The 12,539-nt window shown below is 44.5% G+C and overlaps 1 protein-coding gene across 2 annotated transcripts; it reads right to left on the minus strand.

Annotated features, from left to right (window-relative positions):
• Positions 1-1,002: 1,002 nt before the first annotated feature.
• kat2a (K(lysine) acetyltransferase 2A) lies at positions 1,003-12,445 on the minus strand. 2 transcript variants are annotated; one of them, XM_023809272.2, is made up of 18 exons: positions 12,146-12,445; positions 11,283-11,406; positions 9,215-9,360; positions 8,857-8,946; positions 8,592-8,773; positions 7,477-7,668; positions 7,007-7,113; positions 6,632-6,745; positions 6,187-6,323; positions 5,887-6,095; positions 5,481-5,607; positions 5,173-5,283; positions 4,928-5,071; positions 4,660-4,774; positions 4,539-4,575; positions 4,332-4,398; positions 3,987-4,071; positions 1,003-3,900 (listed from the first exon to the last, which is right to left on the minus strand). In XM_023809272.2, the coding sequence occupies exons 1-18, from the start codon at positions 12,380-12,382 to the stop codon at positions 3,707-3,709; spliced, it is 2,418 nt and encodes an 805-aa protein (XP_023665040.1). In that variant the 5' UTR covers positions 12,383-12,445; the 3' UTR covers positions 1,003-3,706. The 2 variants fall into 2 exon arrangements, with proteins under 2 accessions (XP_023665040.1, XP_023665041.1); XM_023809273.2 differs by having other exon boundaries at positions 6,632-6,742; positions 12,146-12,443.
• Between the last annotated feature and the right edge of the window lie 94 nt (positions 12,446-12,539).

A 12,539-nucleotide genomic window follows, 5' to 3' on the forward strand; every position in this document is an offset into this window, starting at 1 on the left:
GCATTGTAAAGTCGAAATATCGTTACACGGACCATAAGCTGGGGAGTATCTCTCTCTGTGTGTGTGTGTGTGTGTGTGTGTGTGTTCCAAACCTTATTACTACTCCTTTAAAAATGTCTAGGATTGTTTTAGATATATAATTTAATCAGAACAGTATTAATGTGCAAGAAACTGATTTTTATTTTTTTTTGCAAAAATGCTAATTTATTTCACATAACTGTAAAAATAGTTCAAAGTGAATTATATGCTGACTAGCAGAAATTCTATCCAAACATTCCATTACCTTTTCACATTTGTTCAGTCAAAATGAACAGTAAATACCAAGGCATTTACAAAGGCAAGCAAGGGAAACCATACTATTTTTATTTTCTACACCAACTAGCCACGGCCATTTTTTGCACGTCTGATAAACACACATTCACATAGAGATTTTAATATTAGTACAGTTCATATACGCATAGATTACCAGTTAATGCTCTTGCGCACACACACCAAATCACAGTCAAACCTTTGTAAACACAAGACGCACAATGCTTCTTACATAGAAGTGCACCAGTGTAAACTTCACAATGGAGATGGGGAGTTTATTGCAATTATTTTCCACCCATCCATTATCAGTAACAGCTTTTCTAATTAAGCTTGTGGTAGCTGGAGCCTGTCCAGGGAAGCACGGCATCCTAGATAATATGCCAGTCCGTCATCGTATATATACACGTCTCATAAAGCCCATACAAATTTGCATTCTTATCTGGATCACTAGTGTTTGGATTGTAGGGAGAGATTCCAAGCAACTCACTATGCTAACACGCGAACAAAATGAAAGATGGTTTCACCCAGACAGTGCCATAAAGAAACACTGCAGAGGATCATGGGACGTGCTGATGTGCTTCTGTGTTCACAGACTGTGGTAAAAATGTGACCATATAGAAGCTGGTTCAGCTTCAATCAGTTACATCCTACCAAAATAAAGAAAACATGCTTCCAAATAAATGATGTAACAAGTATTATTGCAATTTTTAATTGTTCCATGTCATCTGATAATAGAAGAAAATCATCATATAAAATACACTTAAAAAAAAGCAAAATAAACCCACATCATCTAAAAAACAAAACTTTTACAATCCATAAGGTCTGACACTAGGATACAGGGGGGAAAATCACCACAGTGGAGGAAAATTTCCATAGCAGTAAATTGACCACCAGCTTTTATGACAGCCAGATCATCAACAATAAAACGTTTTCCTATATAATTTTCCAGCCAACAAAACACTTACTACGTGTTTGAATTTTGCAAGGCAGCACTGGCTATTGTTTGTAAATCTGTGAAGGGGTGCTTACTGGAAAAGCAGTGATTTACCTTATTCTGTACTTCAGTTTTGCAAGTGCATGTGGGGGAAATTTCCTCAGAATATTTAGGTTTTGAAAAGTAGCACTCAGACTAAAAGTGAGGGGTAAAAAAATGAAAGAAAGTACAGGCAGAAGGAGGTGTGTATCCTTCATATTCTTCTCCTAGACTAGGGACTGACTAAATGTGAAAGATTCTGAAGGAGGACCCCACCAGTCCTTCGTTTCAGTTACTTAAGTGATCACACATTTATATTAGTAGGGAGCAAAAACATGAGCTGTGTGGGAATCATGGACTGGGTTGGCAAACACTGTGCTAGACCAAGGACCCATGGGATAAAAAAAAAAAAAAGGATTAGCACTAAAAATCCCCCCATTTGTGGTGCATAAGATTAAATTACTTGATATGTTGTTTTGGGTGCAAGTACCTGTTAATGGGCCTTCTGCTTGAAACTGGCTGCAAAACACTTAAGAACTTGATGAAGCCTATTTAAAACAGGGGGGTGGGAGGGAGGTGTTCCGCAAAAGCAAGATTTCTCAGTTATCCGAGGTAGCTTCAGCTAGAAGTCATGATTGTCCAATAGGAATGCTCCTTATTTAAACTCTTATTGGATAATCTTGACTTTCAGCTTAAGTTAACCCAGCTAATTAAGAAATCCTGCTTTGTGGATCACCCCCCCCCCCAGGTCCTGATACATAGTAGTTCCTTGGAGTCATCAATTGCATTTCAGCATAAATGCATGCATCTCTCTACTGATTGCTTTGCTCTGCTCGCAAGCAAATGTGAGTGAGGAAACACAACACGCCGATTTTACAATCACTTCACTTTTCCATGAAAATCAATGTAAAATCTGCCCCACTGCAGATTTCTTATAGCAACAAAAATGAAGAATACCATATAAAAGCACTTTATTTGCACATACAGTGAAAGAGGGGAGTTAAGTTTAACAAGTGACCAAAAACCGAATGCTTGACATTGCAGCCTTACATGGATAAACTGGAAATTTGGCTTTGAATGACGTGAAGGACCTGGATATGAGTCCCTGTAGATTTTGACTCCCATTATTGTTAGTATGAACAAGACTCTCAGGCACAAAAGGCGAAAAGACAAGCATAAAAACATCACACACGGAAAAAAAAACATAATGCCCTTCATGTAATATACAACAATTCTTTTTGTTAAAACAAGCAAGGGAGACAAATGAGCAACAAATAACGTGGAGTGTAGCCTTCGTGACACTTGTAGCTTACAGTACAGGGAATGCAAAACCGTGTCATTATCAGTGCTCGTAATACGGACCCCACTGCACAGGGTGACTGCACTGCGGTGTTCGAGAGGGGCAGCCAGTGGCATGAGGGCTCAAGAGCGAGTCAGGCCCAAACCAGACCCTCCCAGTGGTACTTATTTGAAACCAAAAACAGGACCCTCAAGAGGCACACCAGAGGTTTAAACTTGCCACTGAACATGTACTATGTAACCAACACATCATAATGCCACTTAGCTTAGTATTACATTGATTAACTGTATTAGTTTGTGACTGAGCCCAGTGGCTTTGACTATTTTTTTAAACACATCACTTCTGCACTTATAACTGATCAATGTTGTGTTTGCAGAGCCTTGGATAAATGTTTGTTGGTTGTACACAAAACAGCTTCATGCGATAATCCATAATGGGAACATCACAGAACCAAAAGGTTTCCACCGTCTTCACCTTATTTTAAAACATAGTAACTTGGTGCTGGGTATAACATAAATCTGGAGGAGCTTTCAACTCTGGTCCTGGCTGGCTGTCGACTTAACCGTAATTTTGCTTTAGTCTCAGCTGAGCATTTGAGTTGTTGATTGAACAAACTGCATGAATTAAATGAGAAATGTCCACCAAATAAGTATCGTGGAAAACCCAATGTGTCTTATTGGAGCAATACATCCAAAAGTAACAATACTTGCCAGGATTTTTTGTTTAAACGGAGGTGCATTTAATTCAATTACTTGATTACAACATTTACATAAAAGATCACTAAATGATTCAACAACAATAAATTAACACTTTCACAAATGACAAAAAAATATAGCAAACCCTTTAAACACATTCACTCATAACATGAGTCGAACCTGGCAATTATTTCAAACAGCTCAGTGCTTGCTAATTAAGAGCTTAGCCAGAACAAAGCAGAACCGAATGAGAGGCTCTGCAAACCAGAGCTGAAAGCGCCTGTGCAGGAAACACTCAATCCATACTGCCACAGTTACGCTTCACATTCCATTCTTTGTTCCACAGTTCATAAGCTTCATCTGTGGTGTTCCCTTGGACCCCGCCAACCCCTCCCACACGGCATTGCCTTTGAAGGTGGTACCTCATCCTCATTTGTCAATCAAGCCGCTCTCCTTTAGCTTGAAGTAGAAGAACTTCTCCAGTGTGTTGGCACACTTGCAGTACTCGCTATCGGGGGGATTATACTCCCGGCAGTTGGTGATAACGCGCTGCAGGTCGGCGATGAACAACTTTTTCGTCACGTAGTAACGATTCTTCAAGCGTTCTGTCATGGTCTTCAAATCTGGGGGGGAGGGGGGAGCTTCCGGTGAGAACTCCGATCTAGCTTTCTAAGCTCACAGGAACCAGAGAAACTTCCATCAGACTTACCGATGGGAAAGCGGATGATTTCGTAGTAATCTGGAGCTTCGGCTTTCTTCACCGGCTCCATGAAGGGCCAGGCGTCTGGGTGAGTCTACAGTTAAACAAGGTCAAGGTTCAAGGTCTTGCAGAGACATTAATACAAATGTCTATAAATGAAGTGTTTGGTGACCCACAGGTTGGTTTCGAAAATTTTTGTATTAGTCCAAGTAAAAAATATGAACGAAACAAGCAAACGGAAACAGTGGTTCAACATCTAGTTGCAGAGTGTAAAACATGATGCTGGCAATGAGTGAATGAAGTGCATTTGTCTTGGCATTGGCCAAACCATCAGACACTTAGATATATTCTTACCTTAATCTGTGCCAGAAGGTTTTTCAGAATATTATATAAGAGATCAGGGTCTTTCAACTCCTTGCTACTACAGATGGAGAAAAAGATTTATGAGTCTTCATGGAGTAAGATTATTATATGAAAGGTTTTCAAAAACACAACTCAAAGTTATGCTTCATCTGCTGGTATCAAGAACGTTATTCCTATTACTACTTCAGCGAGACTCACCACTTATCCCTCCCGCCGGGCTTCCATCCAGCTTCACCTGCGGAGAGACAAAAGGCCCCCGTGAAACTTCATACCTGGCCTGCAGTCTACAGGCTGCAGAGACAGAGGAGCAGGAACATACGGATTCCAGGGATGCTCTCCACCGGGATCTGCCGCACGCCCTCCTTGAAGCACGTCAGGCCCGGGTAGACCTTCCTGATCTGACTCTGCTTCCTTTCAATGAGCTTCTTTATAATCTGAAAATGGGATATGGTGCCATCTCAGTGCTCAGACCCCACACCCCAGCCAAAGTGGCAGCTCAGCCAACTTTGAAGGCTACATCGTTTAGGACATTTGGATTCCTGACTGAAAACTCATGAAACGTGTTCGGCCACGATAGCGATATTCACCTCCTTCTGTCTCTTGATGATGTGAGAGAGTTCTGTGTAGGGGATTCTGGGATTGAGCTCGCACTCCATCAGAGTAGCCCCCTCGTAATCCTTAATATAGCCCAGGTAGCGGCTCTTTGGCACCTTAATATCTTTGGAAAAGCCCTGTCAAAGCACAAGGTCACGACAGAAGCTGTCACCAAGAGGCGGGAGTACAAACAGGAAGTATGTGAGCCATTTCACTGCAGGTGGGCCGGACTGCGTACTTGCTTCTTGAAGTAGCCAATGGCGTATTCGTCGGCGTACGTGAGGAAGTACAGTATGCCGTGCTTGATGTGATACTCCTTCAGATGGTTCATCAGGTGGGTGCCGTAACCCTGAAACCACAGAAAAGCATGTTAATACTGAACCTCCTGGCGGAAAATTCATCATCCATCTTTGTGACGGACTTCTTATTCTCCATGACTATTTAACCAGATGATAAAATGCCAACTACAAATAGACATCAGTACATTTCTGGAATGTGGTCAAACAGCTATGACTTCAGAGTGGTGGCTCATAGACAGCAGCATACCTTGACCTGCTCGTTAGATGTAACTGCACAGAAGACTATTTCAGTGAAACCTTGGGTGGGGAACATCCTAAAGCAGATCCCCCCGATAACGCGTCCATCCTTGATGAGGGCCAGCGTCTTGTGCTTCCTGAGTAAACGACATCAGCTTGCATTACAGGAACTGTGGAAGCCATAGACCGTTCCTTTTAATTAGCAGGCAAAGCACTTTGCTTAAAATCTGGGAACCTGAGAGAGATCTTCAATACTTTAATTGACTTGTACAATTGGCCATGGCACATGAAACAGACACTCCTTGGCATAAATGCCAGGGTGCTGGTTTCCCAGTACAAACGCAGTTCCAGCGTCACACTCAAAGACTGGGCAGCCCTTCGGAAACAGCTGGGTTCTGGGGCCGTGTTACACTCACGGGTCAAACACCAGCCTGGTGATGTACTCCTTAGGCATGCGGGGAAGCTGGTGGGAGAAGACATTCTGCAGGCCCACCAGCCACATCAGGATCCTCTTATTGGATTTCTGGGAGAGCGAGTTGCCGATGACGTGGAACTCGATGATGCCGCGCCTCTCCTCCAGCCGGGCCGTCTCGTCCCGCGCCGCGTTTGCCGACAGCAGGCTAGTCTGGGGGTGGGGGCGAGTTTACAGCAGATGCATCAGCCCCCGGCCCCCTCTGCAGGCGCATCTCTGCCACTCTATGCCCCGTCATACCTACCTCTGGCCCCAGCATGGCAGCAGGGTCGGTGATGGTCATCATGACCTCGTTCACCAGCTCCATGGGGATATCTCCCATCACGCGGATTCTCTTGGCATCTTCTAGAGTCAGTGCCTCTGGAAGCCTCCTCTTCTCACCTGGAGGACGTCGGCACTCTGAGATGCTGGATCCACCAACAACTGCACCACATTCAAAATCTCTCAGGTCACACATTAGCCATGTAATTCTTAGCCAAGTGAAAGAGAACCTCTTTGACCATTTTCCTGTTCATTGCCCGCAGAAAAATCCTGGCATTAAACGGCATTTTACGCAATTTCTTTTCACAAAAGTGGTTCAGGACACGAAAAATCCAAGGGAGAAAGTTGAAAGCCCTGGTTAACTTCAACACACAGTCAAAGGAGCGTTTCTCCGAAATGACAAGTTTTACCAGATGATTTCTGCATACCTGGCATGGGCTCCGAGACACCAGTATCCAGGCTGGCACTGCCCAGAGAACAGGTGCTGCTGCTGTTTTTGGTGAAGGACGGGGTACCAGATACGGATGCGGGGCTGATGACTGCTGTGCAGCAGAGACATGTGGCACAACCACAAAGATAGAGCCATTAGCCATACTCAGACCATCTACTCCATGCTATACTAAACGATATTTACACAACCAAGGGGTCAAAAATTCAGATGCTTTAAACTAGCAAAGGGAACTGCAGTAGGTTTTAAATTCTGAAAGTTTCCAGATCATGGAAAAAAAACCCAATGCATTTAAACACTGGTTGCCAAAGTATTAAAAATGTGTAGAGAAGGTCATTTGGGGGCGTGACCTCACCCGTCTGGTGCCCAATCTGCCCCCCTTCTGAGGCGGGCATGGTGAAGTCTGCGTCCCAGATGGGCGAATTCTCCCCATAGATTTCCTCCTCCAGCATGGAGAGAAACCTGCAGGAGGGAAGCCCACACATCATCACCCCCCGCCCTTTGCGGCCATGCCACTGCCTCTCCTGTCCCAGCTAGACAAATGTTTTGTTATTGTTTTTAAAGCAAAGATGCAGGGAACAGCATCTGGTGACTGGAGGTCCATCCCTCCCACCCCTCGCCTGGCCACGGCGGACAGGCACAGCCTGTTCTCAGCCGAAACGACTGCCGGCACAGAACTTTGTTCGGTGCACAGGAATTCGGAGCGGGGAGTGCAACACAGGCTGGGATCTCGGGTGGAGGAGGGGCATCAAGCGGCCCCCACTCTGTCCTGACAGTGATGTAAGCAGACAGTGGAGTAACCAGGGCGGGGGGCGACATACTTACTTGGGGAAATGTGTGAGGATGAGGGTACGCTTCTCGGGCAGCAGCTTGTCCTTCTCGGTGCGGAACTTCTCCAGCAGCTGGCGGCGCGTGACGGTGAAGATGGACTTGAGAAGGCTGCGGCCGAACACCTGCGTGGTCTCGCAGCGCGGCAGGCTGTCGTTGCACTGCGGGATGTGGCAGTAACACAGCCACCTGCGCACAGGCAGAAAGGATCGAGACCGGCGTGGACACACTGTGCCACTCGCCAAACCCTCACCCCGAAGAAAGACATGAAAACGGCATGGAAACAGAATCGCATCCAATAATACTATTAATGTGCTACTTTGAGTTTGTGATTCAGTGGCGCCAAACGGAGAATCCTTTAGGGTGATGATACACGGGGCAACTTTGTGAGCATTGATGCCGGGCAATGTGGCTGACCAGTGTTGCTTGGACACTTTCCCACTGATATTGGGCAACACATTTCAATTTGAAAATCTTTCATCGGCAGTGGGCAAGATTTCGCGATCATCCAGATCCAGATGAGTAGCCCTTTGTCTCACCTGGTTGGCTGTTGCCCAGCAACATTGCTGAAAAAGTTGCTCCATGTGTCATCACCTTTACTCCCACCGCCAAGACAGACACTGGCCTTCAGCAGTTTCAAATAGTCACACATACATGTGTATTGCAAACAATCCTCCTTTAGCAACTGAGATGCGGTCCAAGGACCAGGTCGTTAAGCGAAATGGTCATTAAAGTGACAATTACGGTGTATGTGCTTACTACTTAGCTTCAGCCTTCCATACCCAGTTTCTTTTATACTTCATCGAGTGTACATTATTAACATTTACTACATTCATCTTCAAATATCTCTCACTCCAGCATGTTATTGTTAGGTGTATGAAATTTGGTCATAAATGGTCAGAATATAAATTTTTTCTTACAGTCTTATTTGCAAATGTTCACTAACTGAGGCAATCACAAAGTAAGGAGTGGGTGTACTTAAAGTAGATGCGAATCAACATGCAGACACTTGCTGTCCCACCAGCTAAGAGGCACACACACCCAAGCAATAAGCGAGTGCTGTAAACGGATCCCTCAGTCGTCACAGCACGGACCTCACAATGCCACAGTACCTGGTGTAGTTCACTTTATAGGCCGTGCTGTCATCTTTCTGGGAGCGCTGGCGGAACTGCGACGGCGTCTCCAGCTTCCAGTAGTTAAGGCACAGCAGGAACATCTTGGATAGCTCGACCATCGTCTGCCTCTCTTTGGGCGCCAGGTGGCTGAACTTGTACTGAACGAAGTTCAGCACTCCCTAAGAGATTATGAGGCGGCGTCACCACCGCGACTATGACATCAGACCCGCTACCCCCGTGAACATCCGGGCTGCCACTTCACCTGCTCGATGTTGGGCTTCTCAAAGGGTGGGCTGCCCAGGGAGCCTTCCACTACGGGCTTACTCATCTGCAGGATGCACTTCCTGAGTAACTGGGAGTGTGAGGAAAGCATGAGTCAACAAAGTAAAAAAATAAATAAATAAATTAAATAAGATGAACTTTATCATGGCTGCTCTGGATGCTTCGATAAATTTGCTGGATACTACTGATCCACCTACTCTAAAATAAGCCACAAAAACATGGAGAGACATCATACCAAACATTAGAAAGACACGTGCGCAGAACTACGTACAGGGAAATACAAGTCTGTGAGTCACATGACCTTAATCCATAAACGTGGTAGGGCAGGCAGCACAAACCTTGAAGAGGTAGAAGTACACCTGTTTGGTGTCAGTGTCTTCCTCCTTGTGGACAGACATAAACAGGTTCTCCACATCCACCACCATCCCCAGAAGCCGGTTGATCTCCTCCTCCGACACGTTCTCCAGGTGTGACACGTGTTCCGCTGGGTACAGGGTGGTAAAAGGCGATTCTGAAACACTGTATCATGGACCAACACCTTGTTTCCTGTCTTACAGAGAAACTGTGGGCCCAGTCTAGTTCTAGCCAGAAGCTGTGGTGAGAGCCAAACTTGCAGAAGGATAAGCACTTCAAAAATTAAACCGGAATCATATGAAAACAGCAGCTAAAGTCCATCCATCTCCCAGCTAGTTATCCAGTAAGGGGCTGTGGAGAGCATGGGGGCTATCCCAGGCAGGCCACCCCCAGGATGAGATGCCAGGCCACAGAAGGGCACTTCAGAGACACCTTTAAGCCTAACAGGAGGTCTTTAGACTGCTGGGAGAAAACCAGAATAAAACATGGGAAGAATGTGCAAACCCCAGGGCAATGGTTTTACCCACTGAGCCATGGACATAATGCTAATGACATGATTATTATTAGGGGTGTAAATAGCAGGCTTTACCATGATACTTTTCGATTTCGCAATGCAGCAATTCGGATATCTGATGATATTTGAAATGTTACTCTGACACGATACAATTCCATAATAAATGATATTTTCACTAGTGAAACATAAGCTGATTTAGTGTATTTGACTTAAAAATTAAACATTTTTTACATTAACATAAATATCATTTATTATGGCATTGTATCGTATCAGAGTAACATTTCAAATATCATCAGATATCCGAATTGTTGCATTGCGAAATCGAAAAGTATCATGGTAAAGCCTGCTATTTACACCCCTAATAATAATCATGTCATTTTAATAACATGTCTCAAAAACACAAAAAATGTCTGCCTGAGAAACATTCTGTCTTGTATTTGTACTTCAACAACACAAAACCTTTTGGATACGTTTAGCTTACTCTCTGAAAACATAATATAGGTGTGCAAAATTACATAAAATGTACTGTAATGTATTGGTTTCTACTCTCTATTAAGTAAGTTGGTTAAATAAATATTGTGGCCACAACAATCAACATATTGATTAGAATTGATGTTATACCCCTAATTATTATCCTGGATAAAATGTACATGGGGGTTAAGTTTCAAAACGTATACATTCAAACTAATCCATCAGTTGTCCATAACCACTTAACTTGCAAAGATCCTCAGTGAGCCTGAAATCTATCCCCCGAAACACCCTGGTTCAATGCCAGTCTACTACAAGGCGCACAATGCTACACAATCACATATTATCATACAGTAATTGAGAAACACCAGGTAACCTAAAGTGCATGTATTTTGCCTGTGGGAGTTTCCTTACAGGACACCCACATGATCATAGGAAGATCATGAAAACTGCATATACTAAAGGAGCGAAGGTCTGAGGTCAAAGGTCATGGGAGGCAGGCTGGCCATGCGGAGAAGACACTTCATAATATGCAGTACTGGGCACATGCCTAACTTTAGGTAATGGTAAAAAATGAATTCACCCACATTTGACAAAACCATTACTGGGGGATTTTTTACATGACTGAAAACAGGTGCAGACAAACTTACAGCAGCTGCTGTTAAAGCCTCATATAATTAGCTGTTTGTATGTACAGGATCCACAGTGTTTCACGGAGCATTTAAGAGCAGTACAAGTTAAATGACTGCTAGTCCAGATTAACAGCTTGTATTATGAAACCGGGATCATAATGCTGGGAGCCTGACATTTTTGGGAATGCTGAAATATCCCGAACGGTATCAGCAACACAGATAGTAAACTCAAAATTTCACATTTTAACATGAATTTTAATGGCTGTTAAGGTTAGCATAAAAACTAAATGGAAACCCAATCAAAGTCTTAAAAAAATCTAAACCATCTCCAAAAATGACAGCGGCAGAGAATAAAGGGGCGTTTCCCAAAGCTGAAACGGAGCGCCCACACATCCATCAGCACCACAAAGAGCCGACATCACAACATTATTTAAGTACCCAGGGCATGTCCGCAGCTCCGGCAGGGCTCGCTCAGGCTGGCTGCCTGCTGCTGCAGATCCAGCCGGGTGGCAGTCGGCGGATGAGGGTTCTTCCAACCATTACACTTACAAGTATCATTGGCCTGAAAGAGGAGAAAGAGGTTACTGCAGCTGCGATTTAACGATAGGGGAGACGCACACAAAACACACAATCTTTTTGGATTGAAGCATGCATTTAATTCCACAACCTGTGATCAATAACAGACTTATGACATATTCCTTAGGAAAGCAGAAGATTATTTACAGTCGTCACAGAACTTTCATAAGACACCCAAGGAGCCGGATGTCCAAAACAAAACTATGAATGTTTCCCTATACGTAAAATATAAAAGCACACTTCTGGAAAAACAAATAAATTATATTCTGCCTTCGGTAATCGTTGCATATATGAGATGCCAATACGGAAATGGCGCTGTAATCTTTGTTGTATTTATTCATCATTTCATTTAACTGCGATTTAAGATTGGCAACCAAAATAAGGATCCGAATTTCCTGCGATTTAAGACGTAAATAAAAGATATACAGATAAACACATCGTAACTATCCGCGAAACAGCCCGTACTGAATCTCTATTTATTTTGCATCCGCAGCTGCTGTACTTTTGTTTATATCCGGAGCTAGCTATAGGCACGTGTTTTCTCTGCTCAAAACCCCGCATGCATATTAATCAATTAGTTCGAATAACTGGCCGATAAATACATTTTTAAAAGTTAGCATGCAAGTTTCTCCGCTGCATTCGGCTGCGGCTGGGTCCCGGTCGTTTCGGGTGGGGGCCGCTTTTTTCCGGCTGCTCCCCTTGTGACATTAAACGGGGCAGGTTACCTTGCAAGCAGAAAACACTCCCAGCTTCTCCAGCTTCTTGGCCCGCGGAAAAGCACGGACCTGCGCTTTCTTCTGGCTGGCGCGCTGCTGTTGGCTCAGACCCGGCCTGGCCGGATCGCTGTTGCCGGACCCGGATCCAGAGCCGGAGCCCGAGCTGGCGTTCGAACCAGCCGTCATGCTGGCCTGGTTCTGCTGAAGCCGGGGCTGTGGGGAGGCCTGCGCCGCCGGGTCCGCCATGACGCCCGTCCGTAACTACTCCCCTTTTTTTTGGAAGCGACGAAGTTTATTGATGTTTCAGCTTCGTCGCGCGGGGGAAGCCGGCGTGCCTGAAGAGGTGTCTTCTGGGTATTGTAGTTTTCTACGTTCAAATCATTGCGGAAGCCCCGTGAAATCT

Source organism: Paramormyrops kingsleyae, chromosome 5, assembly GCF_048594095.1.
Source record: "Paramormyrops kingsleyae isolate MSU_618 chromosome 5, PKINGS_0.4, whole genome shotgun sequence".
Lineage (NCBI taxonomy): Eukaryota > Metazoa > Chordata > Actinopteri > Osteoglossiformes > Mormyridae > Paramormyrops > Paramormyrops kingsleyae.